Source organism: Bos javanicus, chromosome 15 (assembly GCF_032452875.1).
Source record: "Bos javanicus breed banteng chromosome 15, ARS-OSU_banteng_1.0, whole genome shotgun sequence".
In the NCBI taxonomy this organism is placed as follows: Eukaryota; Metazoa; Chordata; class Mammalia; order Artiodactyla; family Bovidae; genus Bos; species Bos javanicus.
Genome location: NC_083882.1, coordinates 77,545,859 through 77,572,555, shown reverse-complemented (window position 1 = coordinate 77,572,555; position 26,697 = coordinate 77,545,859). Strand labels below are relative to the sequence as shown.

At 48.6% G+C, this 26,697-nt stretch overlaps 1 protein-coding gene across 17 annotated transcripts in view; it reads left to right on the top strand.

The window, feature by feature from the left end:
* CELF1 (CUGBP Elav-like family member 1) overlaps positions 1-24,140 on the top strand; it is a 71,154-nt gene extending 47,014 nt beyond the window's left edge. For 5 of the 17 annotated variants that reach the window (XM_061381480.1, XM_061381477.1, XM_061381464.1 and 2 more), the window contains 10 exons: positions 1,759-1,893; positions 2,448-2,527; positions 3,072-3,233; positions 5,629-5,704; positions 7,114-7,242; positions 7,613-7,726; positions 8,403-8,588; positions 11,093-11,236; positions 11,689-11,855; positions 11,944-18,035. In XM_061381480.1, the coding sequence (XP_061237464.1) occupies positions 1,759-1,893; positions 2,448-2,527; positions 3,072-3,233; positions 5,629-5,704; positions 7,114-7,242; positions 7,613-7,726; positions 8,403-8,588; positions 11,093-11,236; positions 11,689-11,816 (1,154 nt within the window). In that variant the 3' untranslated portion in view covers positions 11,817-11,855; positions 11,944-18,035. Of the gene's footprint in view, positions 1-1,758; positions 1,894-2,447; positions 2,528-3,071; positions 3,234-5,628; positions 5,705-7,113; positions 7,243-7,612; positions 7,727-8,402; positions 8,589-11,092; positions 11,237-11,688; positions 11,856-11,943; positions 18,036-22,521 lie in introns of those variants that run through there. The other 12 variants (XM_061381469.1, XM_061381479.1, XM_061381466.1 and 9 more) reach the window with 11 other exon arrangements.
* The last annotated feature ends 2,557 nt before the right edge of the window (positions 24,141-26,697 follow it).

The window sequence follows — 26,697 nt, the reverse complement described above, 5'->3', positions numbered from 1 at the left end:
TCCTCGTGACTTATTTTAAAACTGGAAGTTTATGTGTAATAAGCTTATCAATACTTCTCGGCCTCCTTTCCCCGTTTTGCCTCCTCCTTTGCCTTGCCCCTGACAAGCACCAGTCTGTTCTCCATGAGCTCAGTTGTTTTTTTGTTTGAAATATTCATATTTAAATGAGAGCAATACAGTATTTATCTTTCTGTGACTTAATTCACTTAACAGAATGCCCTCACAGTCCATTCATGTTGTCACATATGTCCAGATTTCACGTTTCATGGCTGAAGGACAATCATGTGTGCGCAAAATACCCCTTTTTCTGTATCCCTTCATCTGTTGATGGGTACTTAGGTTGCTTCTATACCTTTGCTGGATAAGCATGGGTGTACATAGATCTTTTCAAGTAAGTGTTTCCGTGTTCATCAGGTAAATACCCAGGAGTGGAGTCGCTGGGTGATATGTAGCACGAATTTTAATTTTCTGAAGAATTGCGTACTGTTTTGCACAGTGGCTGTACCATATAGATCCTGCCAGCAGTGCACGAGGGTTCCCTTTTCTCCACATCCTCACCAACACTTGTTCTTTTTTGTCTTTTTGATAATAACTGTTCTAACATATGAGATAATACCTCGTTGTGGCTTTGATTTCCCTTTCCCTGATGATTAGTGATACTGAGCATCTTGTATGTCTCTGTTGACCATGCACTGGAAGTATGGAATCTTAACCACTGGACCACCAGGGAAGCTGCCCGTTTTTAAATCAAGTTGTTTTTCTTTTACTCTTGAGTTCTTTAAGTTCTTTATACATTTTACATATTAACTCCTTATCAGATACATGATTTGCAAATACTTTCTCCTGTTCAGTAGGTTGCTTCTTGATGGCTTTTTGTTTGTTTTTTGCTATGCAAAAGGTTTTTCATTTGATGTAACACCACTTGCTTTTTTTCTTTTTTGTTTTTGCTTTTGTTGCTTTGCTTTTGGTGTCAAATCCAAAAAAAAACATTGCCAAGACTCATGTAAAGGAGTTTACCAAGCCCAACTCACCTAGGAGTTTCATGGTTTCAGTTGATCTATTACTTACTCAGAATTAATGAATTTTTAGTTAAGTTTTGTGTCTGGTGGAAGATAGTGATTCAGTGCTGTAAGTAATCTGTCATCTGACTTGTTCTTTAAAATAAGCACGGTAAATAGATGAGATAGAGTTGACAGGGAAACATTACAAGAACATCTGAGAGTGAACTGGAATGCCTTTGATCTTCATAGTTTCTTATCAACCAGAGGAAGGAGGGGAACTGAAGGAATTCCCTCCCTAAAAAATTAGGAAGAAAAGCTTAGTCCTCAAGAAAATAACCAAAATATGAAAGTGGACAGTTCCATTCACTGAATGTGTGTTCTGCTGCTTTTGTCATATCAGTTAAGTGAGAAAACTCCTCCTTCGGTCCAGCAGCATTGCTAGTGAGAGCAGACTTGGCTAAGTACGAGGCAGGATGCTGAGCACTTGGTGTTTAATACCTACAGCAGCCTCTGAGGTAAACTAAGTTTCCTCTATTAATCACACGAGGAAACAGGCACAGAATGGTTAAGTAACTTTCATAAGATCCTGAAGCTACTATATTTCATCTAAGTGCTTCCAATTATGATTTATAAGAGTAGGTGCTATAAATTATGAAACAAAATGCATCTTAAAGTCAGTGCAATAGGCTGGAAGGCACAGTGCTCTGCTGTGCCCCCTCTTGCAGTAACAGCGAAGCATTTGTGTTTACTCTCTCAGCAGTGGAAGACAGGAAGCTGTTTATCGGTATGATATCCAAGAAGTGCACTGAAAATGACATCCGAGTCATGTTCTCTTCGTTTGGACAGATTGAAGAATGCCGGATACTGAGGGGACCTGATGGGTTGAGCCGAGGTGGGTATACTTTTAACTTTTAAAAGTACCTTTAGCACCTTTAAAAGTACTCATCTTAAATTTGGAGTTCTTTTTAATTGGATCAGTGGAAACCAGTGATCTCCAGCCACCATGAATGATACTGCCAAGATGGAGAGGGTTGAGTATGGTGTTGTATTTCTAGGTCCCGCCATGATTCCTGTCAGTTGATCCCAATTCCCCCAAGGAATCTGCATTCTGCACTTAAGTGTCGTGCATTAAAAGTCTCTGTTTCTGTCCTTGGAGAGATTCTATGCCAAAGTGGAAACACGCCTTTCACGAGAGAAACTAGAGAATGTGACTCCTCCTTTATCTCTCAAACACTTTCTCTCCTATTTGTGCTTCCCTGATTTCTCCCTGACGCGTGTATCGCCTTGTTGTAATACATCATCTTCCCCACTAGATCATGAACTCCTAAAGGCAGAATCACGTCTGTATTGTTAGCATGCCACTTGGGCGCATAGAAGGTGCTCAGTAAGTGTCGGTCAGATAAATCATTAAACGAATGGATGAGCTATTGACTCTTTTCTCACCAGGTTGTGCGTTTGTGACTTTTACAACAAGAGCCATGGCACAGACAGCTATCAAGGCAATGCACCAAGCACAGACCATGGAGGTAGGGGGCAGATGGACGAAAGGGGCGGTTCTTAGCATGAGAGTGCTAGGACCAAAGCCCGGTAGCGTGCAGAGCGCTGATTGCCCTGAAAGTTGCTGTGTGCTAAGTCACTTTCGTCATGTCTGACACTTTGCAACCCCATGGACTGTCCCACCAGGCTTCTCTAAGTCCATGGGATTCTCCAGCCAAGAATACTGGAGTGGGGTGCTGTTTCTTCCTCCAGGGGATCTTCCCGACCCAGGGATCGAACCCGGGTGTCTCAGTTCTCCTGCATTGGCAGGTGGCTTCTTTACCACTAATTGCCACCTGGGAAGCCCTAAAAGTTAAGCAAGCCAAACATCTGAAACACTGGTGCTTTCTTTAAAATTAGCATTTTGCAACTAGTTAACCCTTTTAAATTACCTTTTGCCACTTGTTTGTCTATCAAAGAGGAGAATCATTTGGCACTGAATAAAATGAGAATGCAGCCTATGCGGCACTGGAAAGGAGGGTTTCCCTGCACCAGAATGAGGAATTTGACCCTTTGATTTTGGTGTTTTCGTAGGGTTGCTCCTCCCCCATGGTGGTAAAATTTGCTGATACACAGAAGGACAAAGAACAGAAGAGAATGGCCCAGCAGCTCCAGCAGCAGATGCAGCAAATCAGCGCAGCCTCTGTGTGGGGAAACCTTGCTGGTCTAAATACTCTCGGACCCCAGTATTTAGCAGTGAGTCTTTGTGGTGTGCTTTCTGCAGGCTGTGCAAGCTCCCAGCTGTTCTTCTGCTGTCCCTAGCTAACATATATAGTAGCACTCAGAACTTTTAGCATATCCAAGTTTTACATAAAAATTCAGGCAACACGATATTCTTTGTCACGTTAGCCTTGCGTGTGCACTGGCTCGCTCGCTGTCGTCACACATCATTGGTAATATCTTGAGCTTCTGCTCAAGATACTAATATACTAATTTCCTAAAACAAAGATTTAGAAACATGTGTCCCTGCCCCCAAGAAAAAAAACTCCTGCAGAATTCTTAGCTACCAAGTATCTTTCTCCATCTCTTTCTCTAGTAGATGTAGAGACCATCAATAAAAGCCTTCCTGAGCCTCCCATGAAGAGTATGACAGTGGATTTTCCCATTGGCGGGAGGTCAAGAGATTAACATGGACATTATTAAATGAGTATTACAGGTGTCTATTTGAGTTCACTAGTAAATAGATTTCCTTTCATTTGAATTGTCTCTTGTCGAGTTTGAGTCATATAATCCAAAAGCAGGCTCTAATTTGTTAGATTTATTAGGGCTGCAGTGTATATTACAGGGGATTATCACTGCTTTAACCCTCAAAAGAATCACAGATGGCACAAGACACTTAAAACTGTCTCATCTTTGAGTCAGAAAGAACAAGTCGTCTGTGAAGCTACCAAAGAAGGAAAACAAATGGTGAAAGCACTAGATGAGCATGGACGGTCTAAGGACACACACAGAGGTGCAGTCGTCCCGTCCTCCTCCCCTAAGTATTGTTCTATGTGAAGCGGAAGAAAGGCAGTGGTTTCTGCCCTCGGTGCCAGGTTTTGGCTAATTTGATGCCCTCTGGTTTCCATGTTTCTAAAATATTAGAAGAAATCCAAGTTTATCCCTGCTGGTATTTCTCTGAAATCAGAAAGCCTAGGTGGTTGTTCTATTTCTGCAGATTAAATTGTTCCTTGGTGCTAGAACATTGCTTTTAAGTTGAGAAAATTCAGAGATTTTAGTCTTCTGCCAGAATGATAATGCTTTGAAAATTATCTCCATGATGGGTGCTTGCTTTTCTTAGAGCGTTTGGAGCCTTCTTTTAGGGAAGACTCACCTTTTTGTTGTATTGCCATATCTAGCAGGCACATGACGGTATATGTTGAGCGCTATGGCCTCCTTGTTTCAGTTAAACATGATCCCCGCTCTCAGAGCTGGTCTCATTTAGGGAGGAAGTAAAGTGCCAAATAGTATGTACAGTCCCTAGTTGGGCCTGAGCTCATTGGCCAGGATATTTAAGGAGACAGAAGTAAAGATGTGTGAGAGCTGATGGGCTGCGTAAGTGATAGCACGCCGTCATTGATTAGGGTGCACTAGAATGTGTCGCCTTGAAACTAGAGCAGTAGTTCTTAATCTTCCAGGCTGTGGAGCCCTTTGAGAAGCTGATAAAACTCCACGTGTGTACATTTTTTCATTCTACTTCTGGAAGTTTGTGAACTTCCGTGAAATGCCTGTAGACTAGAGACATTCATGATGACAGAGGAGCCAGGTCAGATGTTTCTAGGAATGGATAACAGACTGAACAAAGGATCCAGAAACAAGAATACCAGCCATTCAGTGATTGGGCTGGAATGGAACAAAAGGTTTCAGCAGGTTGCTTAGATCAAGGTTGCGGCTTGCTAGGTACAGGGTAAGGCTGTGGAGATTCATAGCTTATGGATAGGTCCTTTGGTTTTATTTGTTATGCAACACTCACTGAAAGAGAATGTTCTGTGGATGAATGCAGACTGAGCCATCATTTGGTCATCTGCAACGGTGAGATGAATGGGGCTAGATGAATGCGTAGTATTCTAATCACGACAAGGTTGATCCAGTCACAAGTTCATCATGGGTGGTAAAGGATACTCCAAGAAAGAGCCTGAAATGGTCCCGTTTGGTATTTTAAGTAGTCGGCTAAAGTAGAAATTAGGTCTCCAGATGGGAACAGCCTATAAAATAAGGTGTGTTGACCTGACCAAGGAGGATTTGGGAGAGAAATTAGACACGGCAGTCACTCGTCTGCAGACACTCCTGAAGTGGGCTGCATGGCTGCCTGAGCTGAGCTCAGTTCTCCCATCCCCGCTGTCCTCTGCTGCTGTGCTGTGTTGCCAGGGACTCGGGCCTGGCTTAGGACTCGGCTTACACAGCTGTCCTCTGGGCCAGGGCTTTAGCTGTGTTGTGCTGTCCTGTACTGTCATAAGCCTCGTGTTTCTGTTGTGTTGGCTTGGGTTCTCGTCTTCGACTTTCTTCTCTCTGGGGGCCTCTGCACTCTCGCTTTGCTGTGCTGTAGAGTTATCCCAGATGCAGAACCAGCCCTCACTCTCACTCTTGTTCTGTTTTTTGGTGTAATGTCTAGCTTTATTTGCAGCTCCTTCAGCAGACTGCCTCCTCTGGGAACCTCAACACCCTGAGCAGCCTCCACCCGATGGGAGGTAAGTGTTTCACTGGTGCGGAGGAGCGGCAGCAGCCAAGCCAACAGACGCAGCTAACGGTAGTCTTGAGAGTTTTCTACTGTTTGTGCAGGAAAAAAAAAAATTCCCACTCATTACATAAACCTGACATAAGATGAACATCCTGGGATTCATACCTCCTCTCTCAAAGGCGGCTCGTTTAGTTACTGATGTCATATTGCTCTGTAGTTGTCTGCTCCCCACCCCTTTAAGTCTCTAGTAAGAAGAGCTGTTAGTACCTGCAGACTGTCTGCAGCCACTTTGATAAGGAGAAAATTGCAGGAATTATTTCCACAATAAAGTGACTTTTCCAGTGATTCTCAGAAGAAAAGTCTAAGATGGCTTCTGTGTGTGTGGCTTGCCCTGCAGCTGCTAGAACCTCGGAAGTTAGTGATACATGTTGTTCCTCAGGTAATTACTGTTTTTGGTGTTAACACACACCAGAAACTTAATTGACAGATGCCCGAGTTGTTAACAAAGACTGCTCCACAGACAAACCTGAGGCAGGGACAGGGCCGCTCCAGAGCCGCCCAGCCCCGCCCCTCCGGCAGTGGGGTACGGCTAGGCAGGTGCATCTGAGGAAGGGCTCCACCCTAGGCGAGGTGCAGCGTGCCACTGGGGAAGTCTGATGGATTCATTTTTTGTCCCAGGGACTCAAAGGTTGCTGTGTTTTCAGAAAGTTGCCAGATTGTAAATCTGTGCTGTAGCCTCTGTAGTCTCGTTAATTCTCCACTCTACCCATCTGCCTTTCCATTGTCTAGTAAATCGCTTGCCACACGTTGTTGGTGCAGCTCAGATTTTTTGCTCTCCTTTTGCCAGTGTTGCTAGGTTCCACTTGGAGGTCTTCTCAGAGTTTGTTTTCTCTTGTTTTTCTGATGATTAGGTGGTGTTTTTTTCTTTGTTCTCTCTGCTGTTGCAGTTTTCACGTGTCATCCCTCCATGGTCTTCTGGGTCTCTGCTACATTTTCTACTTGGTTCTCCTCCATTGCAGAGAACAGATCCCCTGTAAAGCATCAGTGAAGGCTCAGATACAGATTGATCCTCTGCCTCGGGCTTTGCCATTGTTCTCTTCAGTCTGCCTGTCTCCATGGTAGACCACAGAATCCACCCCTTTTTTTCTGATTTCCTAATTGCCCATCCATTTATTAATGCTCACTCACTTGGGCTGGCCTGCTATTGTATTAGACATGTCTTATCTGAGGAAGTGTCAAGTTTCTTAATGAGTTGAATGGTATCTGAGTCTTTTTGGAGCTCTGTAGTATTGCCTGCAAGGCTTATACCTAGAACATTTCCACTTTGGGATGAGCCTCCTGCCAGTCTGCACGGTCATTGCCAGAGTGGATGTAGGGCACTCTTATCTGCTGGCTGATGGCTTGCTTTGGATGTTGCAGGGTTAAATGCAGTGCAGTTACAGAACCTGGCTGCACTGGCTGCTGCGGCTAGTGCAGCTCAGAGCACCCCAAGTGGCACCAGTGCTCTCACCACGTCCAGCAGTCCCCTCAGCGTGCTCACCAGTTCAGGTAAGCGTGTGATGGGGCTGGGGGCCCCTGTGGGCCTTGGGCAGAATCCCACGTGAGGATTCTGTCATTCTGGAGAATAGTTAACGCCCATTTCCAAAGGGGTCAGATCATGAACAGGAAAGTCTCAAATGTCTTCTGAATTAAGAGAGCTCTCATAGTCTTCAGTTTGTTGTAATCATCACTTCTGTGTCCTGCAAGAACATGTTGTTACCAGAATCATTCACTGGGGCGAGCGGAGGGTGGGGGACTTGGTAACCGAAAGCCTCCCTATAAAGAGAATGAAGAGTTGGGTGACACAGCTTGTGCTTTGGCTCCTGTTGACACGGGAAGGCAAGTTTTGGTTTGAGTTTAACTGGTGGGTGTCTGACAGCAGGGTCCTCACCGAGCTCCAGCAGCAGCAGCTCCGTCAACCCCATCGCCTCCCTTGGAGCCCTGCAGACATTAGCTGGAGCAACAGCAGGCCTCAACGTCAGCTCTTTGGCAGGTGAGGGCCAGTCCCTGGAAGTCCTCCAGTCACTCTGTGCAGGTAGCACATTTTAAACTACTCTGGTAGGGACACGTAGAGAGAATGATGGGAGTGGCTCAGTGAAGTTAGAAATGACCGTGGGATTTTGAGTCAGACCTGACCCTGTCCGTTAACTGTACCTTAAGACCACTTTTCTAAGGGCATTTTCTCATCTGTGAAGTGGGACTCGAGTTCTCTGAGGATTGTCAAGTTAAATGAGAATACAGTGAAGTGCTGAGCACATCACTTGGTATGGCATCTGACACGTAGCACACGCTCAGTAAGCGTTAGCGGCTATCTTGACGATAGGATTTGCCCACACCTGTCATACGGTGTGTGCACTCGTTTTAGTCCCCAGTCCTGGGACTGTTGTTCTACCGCATTCCAGTTCTTAAGAGAAAGGTGGGGCAGGTCACGTGTCAGTGGTGTTGCTTCTTGCGCAGGTTGGAGGATGAGCTGCCTCTGGGTGTGGCTGTTTAAAACGTCCCCGTTAGCCATGGGCCCTGGTGACTGTCCTAAAACCTGACCCATCAGATGGCTGTTCCTTCTCAGGGAGAAGCTGAGGAGGAGATGACAGGGTTACTTTGGGTTTTGTTTTCACATCGGTTGAGTCTTCCCAATTTGTCGCTCCTCTTCCCCCACCCACCCCCACCAGGGATGGCCGCGTTAAACGGCGGCCTGGGCAGCAGCGGCCTTTCCAACGGCACCGGGAGCACCATGGAGGCCCTCACTCAGGCCTACTCGGGGATCCAGCAGTACGCCGCCGCGGCGCTCCCCACCCTGTACAACCAGAACCTGCTGGCACAGCAGAGTATCGGTGCTGCTGGGAGCCAGAAGGAAGGTGAGTGCGGGGAGACTGGAGTCGGGGCAGAGTGGGCACGCCCTCTGCGCCAGCGCTGAAAGGCAGGCAAAGCCCGGGAGAGCCGTTCAGGTGGTGAGGCCAGCCCCGCTCTTCGGCGTTGTCAAGGGTAGACTGAGAAACTGTGGTCTGCACTGGAATGTGTTCTGGCTGTGGCTCGTCTCAGAACCTCTGTACGCCCTCCTCGAGTGGGGCTGCAGCTTTCAGGTGAGGAAGCATACTGGCCTCCCTGTGTCTGAAACCATTTGGCAGTCTGTTTTTGAGAGGAAGTCTTCCTTCTTAGAAGTCTGCTAGGGGATGTCTTCTGTCTGGGTGTCCCCTTTGACTGTCACTTGGCCGTTTCCTCACGGTCTCATCTGTGCTTTTCCTTATTAAGGAAAAACTGAGGGACGTTGAGACAGTACAGCCTGTGGGCCGATGCGGACGGCAGGGTGTGCTTTGACACAAACGGTATTAAATTCAGGAGAGGCTTTGTGAGCAGAAATAGGCCTAAAAGCGGTTTGTTTGAGTAGAAAATCCTGCCGACATCTCTGTGCTCTTATTTGACGAGTTTTCACAGCCAGGAGCTGGCAAGATCTAAGCGTTTATGTAGGAAAAGCCAGGCATCCTCTCTTGCTTTAGCCCCAAGGAGCCCCGGTGCAGTGCGCCCTCCCCTGCTCTGAGCTGGACATTGACTACCTGCCCTGGGCTGTGTTGACAGGGAGCTCTTGGAGCCCTGGAGACAGACGGTGAGCAGAAGCGTGAGGTGTTCCCCTGGTGCTCTGAAGAATGACACACAGGAAAGCGGAGTAGAGAGTGCCAGGAAGATAGCGTTTTACATAGAGAGAGGTTTCTCCAAACTGACGTTTAAGCGCAGACCTTAGGGAAGGAAGAAGCGAGCAATGTGTGTATCTCAAGGAAGAAGAGGAATGGGGCGGAGGGGCAGCAAGCGCAGAGACCATGAGGCAGCGTGTGCCGTCGTATCTGACGACAGCAGGGAGGCCAGGGCGGCTGGAGGCTGCCTGGACTGCCATTGTAGTAAAACTTGTTTGAATGTGTGGTGCGTATATATAACGGCTGTTGCCCAGACGTTAAAGAGAAAGAAGTGGTGCCCTTTGCGGCAGCAGGGATGGACCCTAGAGACATCGTGCCAAGTGAAGTGAGACAGAGAGAGAAACATGACGTTGTTTACATGTAGAGTCTTTAAAAAATGCTACAAGTGAACTTATTTACAAAACAGGAGGAGTCACAGATGTAGAAAACAAACTTATGTTTACAAGGGGGAGAAATGGTGAGGGAGGGGTAAATAGTGAGATTGGGATTGACATACACACACTGAGATACATAAACAGACTAGTAAGGACCATTGTGTAGCACAGGGAGCTCTGCTCAGTGCTCTGATGACCTGTATGGGAAAAGAATCTAAAAAAAGAGTGGATATATGTGTGTATATATGTAACTGATTCACTTAGCTGCACAGCAGAAACTAACACCACATTGTATATCAATTATACTCAAGTAAAAATACTTTTTAAAGCTTTTCTTTGGTTGGGAAGTCCTTGAGTTGAAGAGGAAAACATATTCTGTTTTTGAGCTTTGGTTATTTATCATATATAGTGAAAGTCACTCAGTCGTGTCCAGCTCTTTGTGACTCCATGGACGATACAGTCCATGGAATTCTCCAGGCCAGAATACTGGAGTGGGTAGTCTTTCCCTTCTCTAGGGGATCTTCCCAATCCAAGGATCGAACCCAGGTCTCCCACATTGCAGGCAGATTTTTTACCAGCTGAGTCACAAGGGAAGCCCGAGAATACTGGAGTGGGTAGCCTATCCCTTCTCCAGCAGATCTTCCAACCCAGGAATCATATCGGGGTCTCCTGCATTGCAGGTGGATTCTTTACCAACTGAGCTATCAGGGAAGCCCGGTTATTTATCATAGGCATGTATTTTAAAAAATACATTTTTACTGAGGCACAATTTACTTATGGTAAAATTCACCCTTTGGTGAATATCGCTCTTTGAGCTCTGATGAGCACATGTAGTCACGTTCCTGCCACCACAGATGTAGAATATCTCCACGACCCCTAGAAATTCCCTCATGTCTCTCTCTAGTCGGTCCCTGCCCCACCTGCCTCTGGCAGCTATTGACCTCTTTGCTGGCCCTCTAGTTTCTAGGCACTCTTTTGAAACCCATTTTACTTAAAATCTCTTTCTACTGTTTTTTTTTGCTCCAAATGCAAATCTGCCTGCTACTGTCCCAGCATGCCACCCTTCCACAGGGTCAAATTCTGCCCTCTGTCGGTAGAACAGGAAAGAGGGCAGGAACCTGTTTCAGTGATTGCCCTTCAGCTCCCTGCTTTGTGTTTGGTGAATCTTTTTAGTTCCCCAGACACATTTCTGTGTTTTGGGGATGCTGAGATTTTCAACATGGGTGGAAATGGGACTCGTTGGTGCGGGGGACGGCGTGCTTGACCCTGATGCCGTTTCAGTCAGTGGGAATTTTGCAGGTCCAGAAGGAGCCAACCTGTTCATCTACCACCTGCCCCAGGAGTTCGGAGACCAGGACCTGCTGCAGATGTTTATGCCCTTTGGGAATGTCGTGTCTGCCAAGGTTTTTATAGACAAGCAGACAAACCTGAGCAAGTGTTTCGGTACGTTGGTGTTTTTTCTGGTGTGGGGAGGGTTCAGTGTTTTACCAGTGAGCGAGAAAGAGAGGGGCTGATTGATAGCAGGAAGAGCTGAGTTTGACTTTGCGTAGCTGTAGTTGAACTTTGCTTTGAGTAGATTACATTACCTCGTTTTGAGCCTCAGTTTATTTTTTCATTTCTCTGGTGGGAATGGTGATTTGTACCCACACTGTCGCTCCAGAGGTAAAAATAATGTATGGAAAATGGCTTGGCCAAAAAATACTTTAGGATACTGTGTAGATGTCAGCTGATACTGTTAGGAACCTGATTTGTTTCATGTGATGTAATTTCAAGAAGTCTTCTTCCTGCTGAGAAAAATTGAGACTCAGCTCATGTAAGGATTCTGTTGCATAAGGAGGACTAAGGCTGTCCTTGCCTCTTCACGCCCCTCACTGGGTTTCTGCTTGGACCCACAGGTTTTGTAAGTTATGACAATCCTGTCTCGGCTCAAGCTGCCATCCAGTCCATGAACGGCTTTCAGATCGGCATGAAGCGGCTTAAAGTGCAGCTCAAACGTTCGAAGAACGACAGCAAACCCTACTGAGCGTGCTCCCCTCTGAGACTGGAGTGAGAGGGTCTTCTGGTAAGTGGGGGAGGAGCACCCTTAATGATTCGAAGCCCTAAGGCTGTGTGCTGACAGCCCTGGACCCTGATCCCTGCCACTCTCGCAGGCACAGCTTGCCCTGAAGACTCAGCTACTGCCTTCTGTGGGAATTTCGCTTCGTACAGAGGACAAGTTTGTGCTTTGGTTTCCAGTGTTTTACTTTGGAGTTTAGGTGCCATATCCTGAGTTGTTTTTTTTTTTTTTTTTTTTTCTCCTTTATTTAAAAGTTTGCTGTGTTTGTAACCAGTGTGTGTTGAGAAGGACCAACATCAAACTGCCCTGGGGGAGGAGGGGAAATGGGGAAACATTAAGAAAGAGGATCAGAATTTGCCCCAAACTATCCCAAGAAAGAGGACGAAGTTAGACAAAAGTGGACCCCCAGAATCTTCCTGAGCACGAGAGTGGGTGACGTGAGAACTGATACCCAAGAGCTCTTGGGGGGCAGAGCAGGTGGGGTTGGCTTTGGAGAGGGAGAGTGACTTGAAACCCGGCAGCCCTGGGAGCTGGAGGCTGAAACTCCTCCATAGCCGCCTTCACTGGAAAATCTGCGTTCTTGCCAGCTATTTTTTTAGATTCTCATCTAGGATTTCTGCCCCTCTTACCTAAGAAGGGGGTAACAAGTCTCTGGAAATAATGTACCTATTAAATTAGCCTAACATGCAAAAAGTAGGGATTTGTCATCCGTTACCCAGCCAGCCATTGGTGTTGGATTGGCCCTTCCTTCCTGGCTGGTGGCTCTTAGGAGGAAGAAGCCAGGCAGAGGTCCTGTTTGGTTTAACACCAGACTGTTAGACCATGGCCCATGTCTACCAGGTCCCTTTAAGGAAGACCTCTCCGGAAGATACCATCGGGTTTCCTTTTTGGTAATTGACCACAGCAAGGAATGTCACTTCCATCCCTAGCCACAGTTTTCTCTTGAGGGTAGATCCAAGAAGGGCTTATGGTATCTGGCAGAAGGGAGCACCTCTCCTGAGCAGAGCGATCAAAAGCTGTCGCGCTGGGGGAGGAGGAGCCTGCTTCTCAGTGTACCCGAATCCTAGGGTCCCTTCAAGCTGGTCCTGCATTTCCCGGTGGCCAGCACCCAGTACTTAAAAGGATTAAGCAATCCGCGGTTGCCTCCTTGGTTGAGGAGGCCCAGGTGTGGCGTCTGGATGGAGGCAGGCCCCTCTTCTGACCCCTGCAGCCCCGTGCTCTGCTCCTGGTGACAGAGGAGGCGGCAGGACGTTTACAGCCTCCGTGTGGGTTAGTGTTCATTTACCTCAGTGTCACCGCGTTCACTTCTGTCCTCGTGCTTACAGTCAGCTCCCTGCTGCCTCCCACAGGTCTCACTCTTGCCTGTGACCCACACAGCCTCTGGGCTCTGCCGCTGCTCCAAGAAGCGCTGGTAGTGGGGAGGCCCGGGAAGGACCTGCTGTCGGGAATGTGGCCCTGTTAGGATGTGACCCGTAGCCAAGGCCAGGGACCAAGTCCCTGGGCTCCTCAGCCTCACAGACGTCAGCCCTGCCCCCTAGCGGCAGAGGCGAGATCACAGGGGTTGCTTTGCTGTCAGTCAGACGGGGACGCTCTCCTTGTCATGCTGTCCTCGGGCCTCAGACGAGCGTTGACCATCTTGCTGTTGTGCGGGTAGTTGGTGGTGGTGGATTACCCCACTGAAGCTGGGACAGCTGTTCCCTTCTCATAGTGATAACTTGGGTCTGTTGTCCTCTAAGAAACATGAAACATACTTCTTAAGCTGAACCACGTAAACTTGAATTCCGCGCACTGGGAGAAATGTGTCCTGTGTTTCAAGGATAAAACTGTTCCAAAGGCTTCCAGGGTCATGATGGGATTTTTTAAATAAATGCAAAAAATAAAAATAAAAAAGAAAAAAGAAAACAAAAAAAAAAGAAAAAAATGCTAGGTTGGGGAGGCGCTGTTCTGAATCCCAACCGGCTGGAACCAAGAATGTCGTTTCTATTTTTATAGAAGTTTTATACAGCTCCGGGGTGGAGAATATTTATTACCTAAATTATATCTCTGGAAAAGGCCAGGATTTTGTAGAATCCAGAATGTGATTGTTGTACACACAGGGTGCTGTGTATGATTGAAACTACTGACTTTGTGGCCGTCTGCAGCCCAGCTAATCTGCCGAGGGGGAGGCGTTAACGCTGTGAATTGGCGGAGGAGAGAGCTGTGCTCCCCAGGTTGCTGCCGGTCTCACCTTCTGTTCTGTCTTCCTCCTTGGCCCGCGTGGGGTTTTCCAAAGCCCGGAACTCCGCTCTGCGCCCACCTTTGTCCCTTTCTCTCCCTCCTCCCCCATTTCACTGTTATTCGCATACCTATTTGTCCTGGGCTCTGGGATCCCTTCGCTATTGGCATGAGAGTTAAAGGTGTAGTCAGCCTGCCTCTGATACCAGACCCTGAGGTTTCGTACCTGCCGTGGTTCCCTCGGCTGCGCACGGGCGCCTCTCTGTTGGTCTTGTCCCCAGCCCCGCGCACCCCACAGCAGTGCTGCCCTCGAGCACAGCTCTCCCCCGGCCAGAGACGGTGTTGTGGAGAAGCTGCTCCCCTACAAGTCTCACGGTGTAAAGGGTTCAGCTCGGAGAGGGGAAACTCGCAGTCAAGTCTTAAGCGATCCTTTTCTGTTGTGTGGGGTTCTCACTTACATAAGTGTGTTTTCTGCTGTAGTTTCGTTTCTTCCTTGGGTTTCATCATGAAATTGATTTGCCTTGAATGCAGCCAGACACTGTCTCCTGGGTCCCACAGGGGTGGCCAGGGCCCTCGTGGAAGCTAAGAGCTTGGATTTCTGGCAACAGAGGGCCATCCCCATAGGAAGGGGGAGAAATTCTGGCCCTCTCCCCCAAAGAATTCTGGTCCCCTCGCCCCCAAGCCAGCAGCTCCAGCTGTCTCCCTGAGTCTCGACCACTCGACCAGGAGTGACACTCGGGAGGCTGAGGCTCTGCCCCGCCCGAGAGCTGCTTTTTCCGATGCATTTGGGCGCTTCTGGGGAAATCCAAGCCTTAGGTCCCCTGTGTCTCTGGCAGTTGGATGTTTTCTCGGTGTCCTCCGTGTCCTTTTTGACTTCCCCGTGTCCGTTGTTAGCATGTGCGAGAGTCCCGTCACCGCCCAGCCTCCCTGCCCGCCGCCTCATTTCAGGGCTGCACACAGTGAGTGTCCTGTTCTCTCTCTCTCTGTTTGGATGTATTGCTCTGTGTAACTCAGTGGGTCTCCCTCTTTCTGGTTTGTTTTTTTTCTAGATTCCTGCCGTTTGTTCATCGTTGTGCCTAAAGCATGTCGATGTGGCGTCAAGTACATCGTCCAAATCCCTGTCTCTTCAGCTTCTCTGATGCTTGAACTCTCACCTTTGACCTTGTGTTGACCTTTGATGCTGATGTGTATTTTTATTATGTTTGTTTCTTTCTTTGTTTTTTCTTTTTTCTTTCCTTTTTTTTTTCTTTTGTGCTGCCAAATTGGTTTTGCTAGAACGACTGCTGAAGGGGAAATATTTAAACTTGCATTTGAATATAAAAAAATCTATTTTTCTAGAACTTCATAAGATAACCACTTGATTTTGTGATTCCAATTCTTTGTAATTGTCTTCAGAGCAGCCCTACTAGCACATACCGCGTGGTGTTTGTATTTCTGTGAACACAGCCAGTCCGCTTCTAGGCTTTGTTTCTCGGTGTGTTTAGTTTTAAAGACAACTTTGGAGTAAACAATGAAATAAAAGATGTCACTAAAACCTTTGAGGCTCCTGAGCACATTTTGCTGATACAATTTGTAGGGCTTGAGGAGACCGCATGTGTTCCTATTTTTCTTTTTTCTGAGTTCTCAACTGCAGAAAACCCCTGAGCCCTTTTTCCTTTTTGACCACCAGCTGCAGCTTGGGCCCCAGGCAGCCCCCGCCACCTGTGGCTCTGCCCTGGAGTCCCCTTGCGGGGAGTCTGCGGGGCCCCCGCCCCCAGCCCCGCCGTGCCCGCCCCCAGGCCTGTTCCTGCAGTCTCCACAGCAAAATGTGATGCTTCAAATTTTTTTTTTCTGTTTTTGTATTGTTTTTGTGTTTTTGTTTTGAATTTTTTCCTTTCCTACTAAGATTATGCCCAGAAAAACCGAGTTTGCATGTTTCCTGCTGTTTCTTCACACCTCCGTATATATCACCTTCACCTCTCTGTTTCCTATAGTTTGTGCAAAAACTGACCGATTTAAAAGGGTTTCAAAGAAGCTGTTTTAAATTGTTGTGGGGTTGATTTTTTTTTTTTTTCCAAGGTTGTATTGTTTTGTTTTGAAGTGGCAACTTTCTCCTCTCTTGCCCTTAGAGCGTTTGCCTGTGCATTTAGACTGTCTCCTCACACGGCCTCCAGGCCTTGGGGGGCCTCCGGGGGCCGGCTGCTCTGCTCAGAGACGGGTGGGAAGGGGGTCCAGAGAGGCACAGGAGCAGAGAGAGCACCCCAAGGGTGGCTGTGGGCAGCAGGAGGCTGAGTGCGCTAGGGGCCCCAGGCATTCCTCGGCCCCAGAGGCGGAGAGTGCCCTGAACCACTCCGGCGGCCGTGCCTGCGCTGGGCGGCATGCCCCTGCCCGCGCTGCTGTGCAGCCCCGGGCCCCGCCGCCCCACTCTGGCTCTTCACTGCAGCTCTGCTCTTGCTTAGCTGCTGGGGTTGGGGTTGGGGTGGTTTTTTGTGTTTATTTTTTTAAATTGGGTGAAGAGCCAAATAGCTACTGTCCCCGGGTGCCAGGCAAGCCCCGGTCCTTGGTTCCCTGAGGGGAACCTGCCCTCCTCTCTTGGGGCACCATCCAGCCTCAGGGTCTGCAGGGATTTGAGTGAGAAGGTGCATGGTGAAGGGCGAGGCCAGAGGAGACGTGAGGTCGCGGGGTGGGTCTGTGGAGGTCAGAGGTTGCAGGGGGCGGCGTTTGGGATAGCTTCCACCCAGGCCTGAGCGGCTGGTGGGCGAGCGAGCTGGGAAGTAGGGCTGTCCAGGGACGGGTGGAGAGGGGAGCCGGGGGCAGGGCGGGGCGGGGCAGGTCGAAGCACTGTCCGCATCATCCTCGCTGCAGGTGATGAGGAAGGGTCTCGGCAGCGTCTCTGCCCCGGGACCGGGCAGGCAGCCTAGTGTTAGCTCGGGGCGCCCCTTACCCAGAGGAGAGGGTGGCCAGGTGGAGGCCCAGTGGATGGTAGGCTGCTTCATTTCTTCAGAGGGGTGAGTGGATGGAAGGAGGCCAGGAACCCCCAGCCTGAGCGAGACCGCCGCGCACCCCACAGTCTGACTGCACAGAGCGGCCTCTGTGGGCAGAAGGCGCCAAGGCTCCCCTTCCTGTGTATTCAGAACCCATGTTTGCCAATATATTTTGCTTTCAATTCCAAGAGGAGCTCTGGGAAAACCTGTGGATAAAACCAAATGCCAAATGTTGGACGCTGTTTCCTTTTCCTTTTTCTCTCTCTGATTGTTTTAATTGTTTTGTGGTGGTTTTAATGGATTTGAGACCCTGGAGCGGCAGCTGCCTTTCTGATTTCCAGCTGCTTTTTGTGAATAATTTAAAAAGAAAAAAAAAAGAAACTTTACATTTTGGAGACAAACCTGTGTGAGTTTTTTATTGGTACAAACGTTGTATTTAACACTAGGGGTTTTGTACAGTTTTTTGCCTTTTCTACTAGAAAACAATGTAAAGTGATTTCACAATGTGAAGAGAAAAAATTGCCACTATGACCAAACGCACAGTCTGTTCTGCAGCAACAACGGGATTCAATCAACTCAAAGTCGTGATTCAGCCGTAGAAATGCTTTTTCTTTACCTTGTTTGAGCTTTTCCTTTCTTTCCTGTTTTGATTTGCAAAAGAAAATGTCTTTTTTGTGTGAACTTGTGTTGTACTATGTAGAAAATTATGGATTTTACTTTAATGGTTTAAAAAAAAAAAAAAAGGCAAGAAGAGCCCCTGTCGCTTTTCTGACCTGATCACAGAGTTTGTGTAGTGGATTAAAAAAGAAAAAAAAAAATTGTTACAAGTTTGGAGCAAGGGAGTATGTGTTTAAAAGGAAATCTTCCTTTTCTGTGTGTTTTTCCTTTTGTCCCAATGGGGAACCTAAATCTGTTTTAATTGCACAGACACACGGACAAAAAGTCATTTTGTATCTGCCAAGTGTGGTACCTTCCTTTGTTTATTTGCTATTAAACTGTTTGAGAAGAACTGCCGTTGTCTTCTGTGTTACTGATTGTTGGGGCGGGGGTGGCCTTTGGAGCAGAGGGATTGGCCTTCCTGAGGGAAGGGGTGGGCACTCTAGTATGGTTTCACGTTGATGTACCTGTTAGTATCCAGTGGGACCACCCCAGACTCCTGAAAGAACAGGATTTCTTCCAGAAAAGTGCCTTCTGTATGGATCCTGCGTTCTTCTCAACGGACCCACTAACCAGGAGGCACTTACACAACTTTTTGGCAGCCTTCATTTCTGTGCTTCTTCCATCGCCAGTAGTGGCCGCCACCCTGCAGGACTGGCCCAGACCTGTGAGTGCAAGTCCCTTCCTTGGCTGCGGGGTTCCTGTCCCCAGGGAGGCAGCCAGCGAGCACCGAGGTGCCGCGCGTTGGGGCTTCCTCACTCCGGACCAAAGTGCATGGGCTCCTTTTCCCCTCTTTCTGACCTTAGGACAAGGTCACATTTCTAGGGTTTCTTGGGTTCACTACTCAGTAATTCTAGATCACTTTCCGAGTGAGGCCCATACCGAGGCTTCCCCTCCTACCTCTGTGAACTGCAGATGCAGTCAGCCCCTCGGCTGGGAAGCTCAGGCCCCCTGGCTGAGGCATGAGTCTGTCTGCCCCTTCCTACCGCTTTCAGCCTCACGCCCCTGGGAGGCCCGTCCTCGAGAGGCTGGCGCCTGTGCAGGGGCCCACGAGCAGCTGTGGCCGGTAGGCGGGCCAGGCCTCAGCCTTCTCATCAGATGGGCTCTGTGTGGGGTGGGCCTGGAGTAGCGTTTTCCAGAGTGGGTTGTACTGGGTGCTAGCCCACGAAGTGTTTATGCAGTCATTGACCCAGCTCGTGTTCACTGACCGCCATCCTAGTGCTGCAGGGAACACGACACACTGAATGCGCTCGTCGTCATAGCCCCTGGGGGACCTACTGTTTCCATCCCCACTTAGCGGATGAGCAAACTGAGGTTAAAAGAAATTGGGTTGTGGGCTTCTCTGGTGGTCCACTGGTTAAGACTCCATGCTTCCACTGCAGGGGGCATGGGTTTGATCCTGCGTGCCACATAGCATAGCCCCCAAAATAAATAAAAGTAAGAAAAATACTTAACTGAAGAAAAAGAAATTGTGTCAGGGGCAGGGGAGCGTTAATCTTGCCCTCTGCAAAAAAGATAACTAAAGTTTATTTACAAACATCTAGTATGTTGAGTTCAAGAGTTTGATTCTTTTTTCAAAGAGATTGCACCTCTTAAAATGCTCCCCTTCATATCTGTCTCCTGAATTCCCCACCCGGCCCCAGCCATACTGCACAGCTTTTGGAGTTTTACTTCCCCAACCAGAAGTTGAACCCCAGGCCCTCGGTGGTGAAAGCCCAGAGTCCTAACCACTGGGCCACAGGGAGTTCCCTCTCAGATTATATTTTAGGTCGTGAGTGTCTTACTATAAAGGCGCAGAAAATCCAGATCCAGCGTACAAAGTTCACAGCTAGCAGCCTCCACTTGTTTTCCCCCGAAAGTGGGAAAATCTTCCCATGGGCCGCAGAGGTTAGGACCCTCCGGATGCTCCCTCCGGATGCTCTCTCCCGACGTAGCAGCGCTGTTGAGTCTCTGCGAAGGTCTCGGAGACTGAAGGTGGAAGTGACGGCGGCCGCACAGCAAGACCGCCTTTCCCAACGACCCCTTTCCCCCGTGTCCAAAGTACTGCCGTATTTCATTGAGTCTTTTTGTCCATATGCACATTTTAGAAATAGAACTGGGATCATACTAAAAAAAAGGAGACGCCGAGTTGTTTCTGGAAAGTGGTGTGCACCGGAGTCAAACCAGGTCTGCCTGACTTGCAGGCCCTCACCCCTGAGGAGAAGTAACTCCGTAAAAGCGACTGAGTGTGTTGTGCTTACCTGTGCAGACTCCTCACGTGTGATCGGCTTGCTGACCTCTAGGCTCAAGGGGACGGCCCCTATATCCCTCTGACTCCCTCAGTGGTGCATTTATCTCAGCTTTGTCCTCAAAGTGACTCTCAGTCACTTTAAGGGATTCACTAGTAACTCGGTCTCCAAATTGTTGGCCAGCATGCTCCTGAAAGGCGCCACTTCCCGTGAATACTGGGGTGCTTCCTAAATGTCATTGCTACCACACAGTTCTTTCTTTAGATCAGTTCAGTTCAGTTGCATCCGACTCTTTGCCACCCCATGAACCGCAGCACGCCAGGCCTCCCTGTCTATCACCAACTGCCGGAGTCCACCCAAAACCATGTCCATTGAGTCAGTGATGCCATCCAACCATCTCATCCTCTGTCGTCCCCTCCTCCTCCTGCCCTCAATCTTTCCCAGCATCAGGGTCTTTTCCAATGAGTCAGCTCTTCGCATCAGATGGCCGAAGGATTGGGAGTTTCAGCTTCAACATCAGTCCTTCCAGTGAACACCCAGGACGGATCTCCTTTAGGATGGACTGTTCCTTAACCTCATCTTGACCTCATGTTTAATTTTTTTTTTTTTTGCATTGTGGTAAAAGTTAAATAATTCTATTCTAACCATTTTTGGGTAAACAGTTCAGTGACATTGAGGACATTCACAGTGTGGTGCGACCATCGCCACTTAATGTTTTAAGTCGGCTCGAAACGCACCTTTTGTAACTTCACCTCCTTTGGGCCATTGGTATTTGTGAAGTCACAAGTTCGATGCCCTAGTTGTATGTTTTAAAATAACACACCAGGGGATTTACCTGGCAGTCCCGTGGTTAAGACGGGCGGCACAGGTTCGATCCCTGGTCAGGGAACTAACACCCCACATGCTGCTCAGCCAAAATAAAAAACACCTGAGGCTACATGATCATCGGACACAGAAAACAGCCACACGGCACCTTCTCAAAGGATCTGTGTTTCACACTTCCGGAATTTGGACCAGGGTGAAGAGTCAGGCTTGCCCGTGGACTCTTTGGGGCCTGTTGCCTCTGAAATTAGAAGGCACTTGGTTGAACCTGAAGCTGTCTCCCGCCTGACCCAGATGCTCTGTGACTCACGGTAAAGAATGAGGTGATAGATCTCTTTTTAAGTCTTTGCGTTTGGATTCCTGTATTCCTGAGACAACTTGACATAAAAATAAAATGTACGACTTGAACATCTTCCAGTTTAACATCATACATAAAGGCTGTTGTTTCTTTTTAAAATTTACCAGAAAGGGATTATGTCAAAGGTGTACTGTTTTTAACCTCAAAAAATTTTAGGCTTGTGCATCTCTATAATCATATATCTGTATCTTACTTAAACTGTTAATATTTTTTTTAAAACTCCCATTCAGTTATTTTTATTATTTTTTTTAATAGATTCCTCAGGCACCTAATTTTTGCCACACTCCTAGTTCCCAGCTTACTGGCTTTCTCGGTCAGCACATGACCTCCCTAAATCTCCCAGGAACATCACATACTGTGCTCACCTGAGCATCTCAGTCCCGGATGAAGATGAGCCATCAGGAAGGAAATGAAAACGCAGGTTTGTCCCTTCACCTCTGGGAATGTCAAACTAATGTGTGATGACGTTGCCCTTCCATGAGGGACCGTAACGCGGCTTTCTCTTGCACCTTCTGCGTTTTTCAAGCTCTTCCTCAGGAGCCCTTTCCAGCCTACCACCACCACCATCTGGTGTTCGATTTCTTTTGCATACGTTGACTTTCTCTTTACTGGCACAGGCTCCAGCTATAGAAAGGGCTCTTGTTCTTCTAAATCACAGTCAGATCTGGGGATGGGAAAATGAATACGTTTTGGCCAGGAAGCCCTCGCCTGACACTCCAGCCAAATCCATAGGACCTCAGCCCCCACTTCCATCCCCACGCCCCCATGAAGGCTCCAGTGACCTGAAGCCGCCTGTGGTTTTGAGTGTGTTTGAACTGCCTTACTGAGATGGAATTCACACGCTGTAGAGTCTGCCCACTAAAGCAGCCAGGTCTGATTTTGAGCATTCTGCGCCATCACCATAACCTAATTTTAGAACATTTTCATCACCATAGAAAGAAAGCCTGTACTCCTTAGCCATCACTCGCCTTCCGCCCCCCCGCCCCCCATTCCCATTTCCAGCCCCTCAGTTCAGTTCTATTCTGTTCTGTTCAGTCGCTCAGTCGTGTCTGACTCTGCGACCCCGTGGACTGCAGCACGCCAGGCCTCCCTGTCCATCACCAACTCCCGGAGTCCACTCCAGCTCATGTCCATTGAGTCAGTGATGCCATCCAACCATCTCATCCTCTGTTGTCCCCTTCTCTTCCTGCCTTCAATCTTTCCCAGCATCAGGCTCTTTTCCAATGAGTCAGTTCTCATCAGCTGGCCAAAGTATTGGGAGTTTGAGCTTCAGCATCACTCCTTCCAATGAATATTCAGGACTGATTTCCTTTTGGATGGACTGGTTGGATCTCCTGGATTTGTCATAAATGCAGTCATGCGGCACATCCCTTTCGTGTTTGGCCTTCACTTAGCCTACTTTCTGAGGCATCTTTTCCTTTCCGCACTAGCCTGGGACCGCCTGCTTCTGCCCTTCTGAGCTCGTCTCCTGCTGTTTCTGCAGTGCCCAGTCCCTTCCACTTCTCCCAGCTCCTCCTGCTACCTGCTGAGTGACCTTCCTGACCCAGAGTCTTTTAGACCTGCCCTGCCTGCATCGTCCACTATGATTACCTGTTAGCCAATAGAGCTATTAATTAAGAATGAAGACTTCCTTTCTGGACTTCCCTGGTGAAGACTCCCTGCTCCCAATGCAGGGGGCCCAGGTTTGCTTCCTGGTCAGGGTTCTAGATCCCCCATGCCGCAACCAGGAGTTCTCACTCCACAACAGAAGAGTCCACACGCTGCGACTAAGGCGTGGCACAGCCAGGTAAAGACGTATCTTTTTAAAAATAAATAAATCCCACCTTTAGAATGGAGCTTCATGAAGGCAGGGACAGTGTGAAGTGGCGTTCTTCACTGGAGCCCTGTTCCACCGTTGGTCGCTCAGTCGGGTCCGACTTGCAACCCCTTGGACTGTAGCCCGCCAGGCTCCTCTGTCCATGGGGTTTCCAAGGCAAGAATACTGGAGTGGGTTGCCATTTCCTTCTCCAGGGCACCTTCTTGACCCAGGGACCAAACCCGGGCCTCCTGCATTGCAGGCAGATTCTTTACCACTGAGCCACATGGGAAGTCTCACTGGGACCCTAGGGTCTGGTAGATAATAAGCATCCAGGAGACATTTAATGAACAAGTAAATATCCAACATGAACAAATAAATATGCAAAGGTGACAGTTGCTTCTGTCAAGAGCTTCCGGATGTGCTTTTTCCCCAAGATTGTATTACGTTAGATTTTTATTTAGAAATCCATCCACTCCAGAAAAAAGGGAGGAACATTTCACACCCGCTTATAAGCCACTAGCTTCCAGCCAGTACCCGAGTTCTCTGCAGGCCCCCAGTGGCCGTGAAATGAATGACAACTAGGTCCCTTAGAGACCCTTGGCAGGAGTGCTGCTAATACAGCTTCCTGCTCCTTGAGGAGATTGGTGTGCCGCCTGTTCCCTGGGCCCCTCTGCTGCTGGAGAGCCCCTTTGGCAGCCAGGGAAGGCCCTTGGCAGAGGGGAACCTGTGTGTGGCCCACCAGCCTGGAGAGTGTCACCAACCTAGTCATCCCTGCAGTGGAAAGAGTGCCCTGAGCCTGGGGCAAACATGACACAGTGGCCTTTTTAAAGGTTATAATGGTTGAGGGTTTTTTTGTTATTGTTTTAAATGCAAATTGTATATAGAAGAAGGTTTAGTGTGTGGTGGGAAAAGCTTATGTGTGTTTAGGAGCCTCTTCCACCAAATGAGACCCAAGTCCCAGGTGGCGCCAGTGGTAAAGAACCTGTCTGCCAATGCAGGAGACTTCAGACACGTGAGTTCGATCCCTGGGTGGGGGAGATGCCCTGGAGAAGGAAATGGCAACCCACTCCAGTATTCTCGTCTGGAGAATCCCATGGACAGAGGAGCCTGGAGGGCTACAGTCCATGGGGTTGCAAAGAGTCGGACGCGACTGAGCATGCGCACATCGCTGTCCCATAGCTCATTGATGACTGTCAAACAGATGGGGGAAGTACGCTTCCAGAATTTCTCTCTATACAAAGATGTGTGCATATGTAATTTTTGTTAATAAAAATGAGCTCATGCCTTAATGTACAGAATGTTCTGCTGTCTGCATTTTTTTTCAGTTACTGTTTCACGGGCACCCTTCCATCTGGCATCTACGATTTTCACTTTTAGAGGCTTCGTAGCATTTCATGGTTTCTCAATGACTTTCCTATTGAATGCAGGTTATCTCTAAATTGTTCACTATTGTTAAGAGCCAATTCAAGCGAAGTTCAGGGGGTCCTTTAGAGGGCTGTTTGTGCCACGTCTTGTTTTCAAAGCCAAGTTCTTCCTTTATCATCTTGTTTGGTTTTCACAGAAACCTTCCCAGAAAGGTAAATCCCCATTCACAAATAGGAAAACGAAGTTTGTTGAGAGGGACAGACATCTCAAGGATACGAGTAATCATGGCAGAAGGGGCCTGGGATGTCACCTCCAGTTACACTTGTGCAGGGGCTCTAAAGTCAGGGGCCTGCAGGGGCCAAGCCGGTGGTTCAAGCTTGCAAGAGGAGGCCGATCGAAGATCGTAAGTGACGCTTGGCTTCAGTGTCGAGGCAGGAACGGCAGGAGGTGGGGGCAGCGGGTGAAGGGGGATATTGTTGGTCTCTTGCCTTCAGACACCGACCCCTTGAGCCCAGACAGTGACCCTTTGACCCGTTGACTGTGGACTCACAAGCCCAGGGATCACTTGAGCTTCCTGTCTTCAGGAGAAGCAGGAAGTGCTGATTCTTACATGAACTCTCCCAGATAGCAAATGTAGCCACCTTATATGGGAATCTTCAGCAGGCCAGATTGTGAGCCCCACTTCAGGCCCAAATTTCATTTTCTACTTTGGATTATCAACCAGGGCACTAAAATGTAGGCCATGTAGCTGGTACCCAACACAGCAGGCACTTGGAACAACAAACCCCCAGGCCCTTGCTGTCCCATCACCCTGTGAGGGTAAGTGACCCAGGAAAAGACTCATTCTGTGACTTGCTCTCCTGGGTCAGCCTTTGTTGCTGGGCTTTGTGAGTAAGGCTTGATTCCGTTCACCCTCTCCTTAGCCTTTTTTTTTTAAGAGCAATTTTTAAAAATACTTACTTTTTATTTATTTGGCTTCTGGGTCTTAGTTGCTGAATGCAGGGTCTTTGATATTCATTGTGGCATGAGGGATCTTCAGTTACGACATGTAGGATCTAATTCCCAACCAGGGATTGAACTCGGTCCCCCTGCATTGCGAGCTCAGAGTCTTAGACCCTGGACCACCAGGAAGTCCCTCCTTAGCCTTCTTTGTGTGCATTTCTCCTGCCCAGCCAGGTCAGAGCCTGGACAGGGTTCCCAGTGGGCTTGGTGTGTCTGGCGAAAATCACTAAGCTTCCTGAATATGGCCATCTACATCGCCTTCACTTTTCTCCCTCTCTCCTGGGACGGTGTCATGATCAAGAGTAAGACCCCTGGAGCCACACTGCTTGGGATCCACTGCCTGCTCTGTCTTGAGGTCAAGGTGTGGCCTTGGGCAGGTCACTTCACCCTTGGGTGCCACCCAGTTATCTGTAAGCTGGAAGAAGTGCTCAGCTCGGGCAATGTAAGCCTCCTTTTGGTCTCCTCTCACTTTGCCAGGGGCCGAGCGGATGCTAGTACAAAAACCACCCCCTTACCCTAAAGGAGCATGCTGCTGCTGCTAAGTCGCTTCAGTCGTGTACGACTCTGTGACCCCATAGACGGCAGCCCACCAGGCTCCCCCATCCCTGGGATTCTCCAGGCAAGAACACTGGAGTGGGTTACCATTTCCTTCTCCGATGCATGAAAGTGAAAAGTGAAAGTGAAGTTGCTCAGTCGTGTCCGACTCTTAGCGACCCCATGGACTGCAGCCTACCAGGCTCCTCTGTCCATGGGATTTTCCAGACAAGAGTACTGGAGTGGGCTCAGTCCCTGGTCAGGGAACGAAACTCCCACAAGTCAGGCAATATGGCCAAAAAGAGATGGTGTCTCCAAATAGGTCACATTCTGAGGTCTGCAGTCAGTATCGCATATGAGCAGGGGTGACTGCTAATGAGCACAGGGCTTCTTTCCAGGGTGATGAAAATCTTCTGGTGTTAGTGCTAGATCAATGCTCAACTTTGTGCATACAGGCGTGCCTCATACATGCTTTCTCCGAAAGGAGCATGACCCTGACCTAACTATGTTCAGAAGTCAGCAAATGGCTCACTCGGGGGCAGAGAAAACTCGGTCAGGTTTTGAGATCATTTGAGTTCCCAGGTACCTGGAAGTCTGTGGTTCCAGATTCCTCTGGGATGCTGAGGCAGAGTGCCCATCTACTTCCTGCCAAAGACTCAAGGCAGACTCGGAGCTGGACTGTATCTCAACCACAAATGGCAGAGAACCTGCTGGCTCTTCAGCACTTTCCCTGTGGGTCCAGCTTCCTTCCCCGCTGTGGGTCCCCAGGACCCACCTGTCCCAAGACAGTACTGTGCCAGTGGCTCCCAGCTCTCCCCCTTTGCCCAGCTTCCTGTGCACCAGGTTCGAGAGCACGTCCCCCAGGACTTCCAGTGGTCCAGCGACTAAGAAACCTCCCACCAGGGCA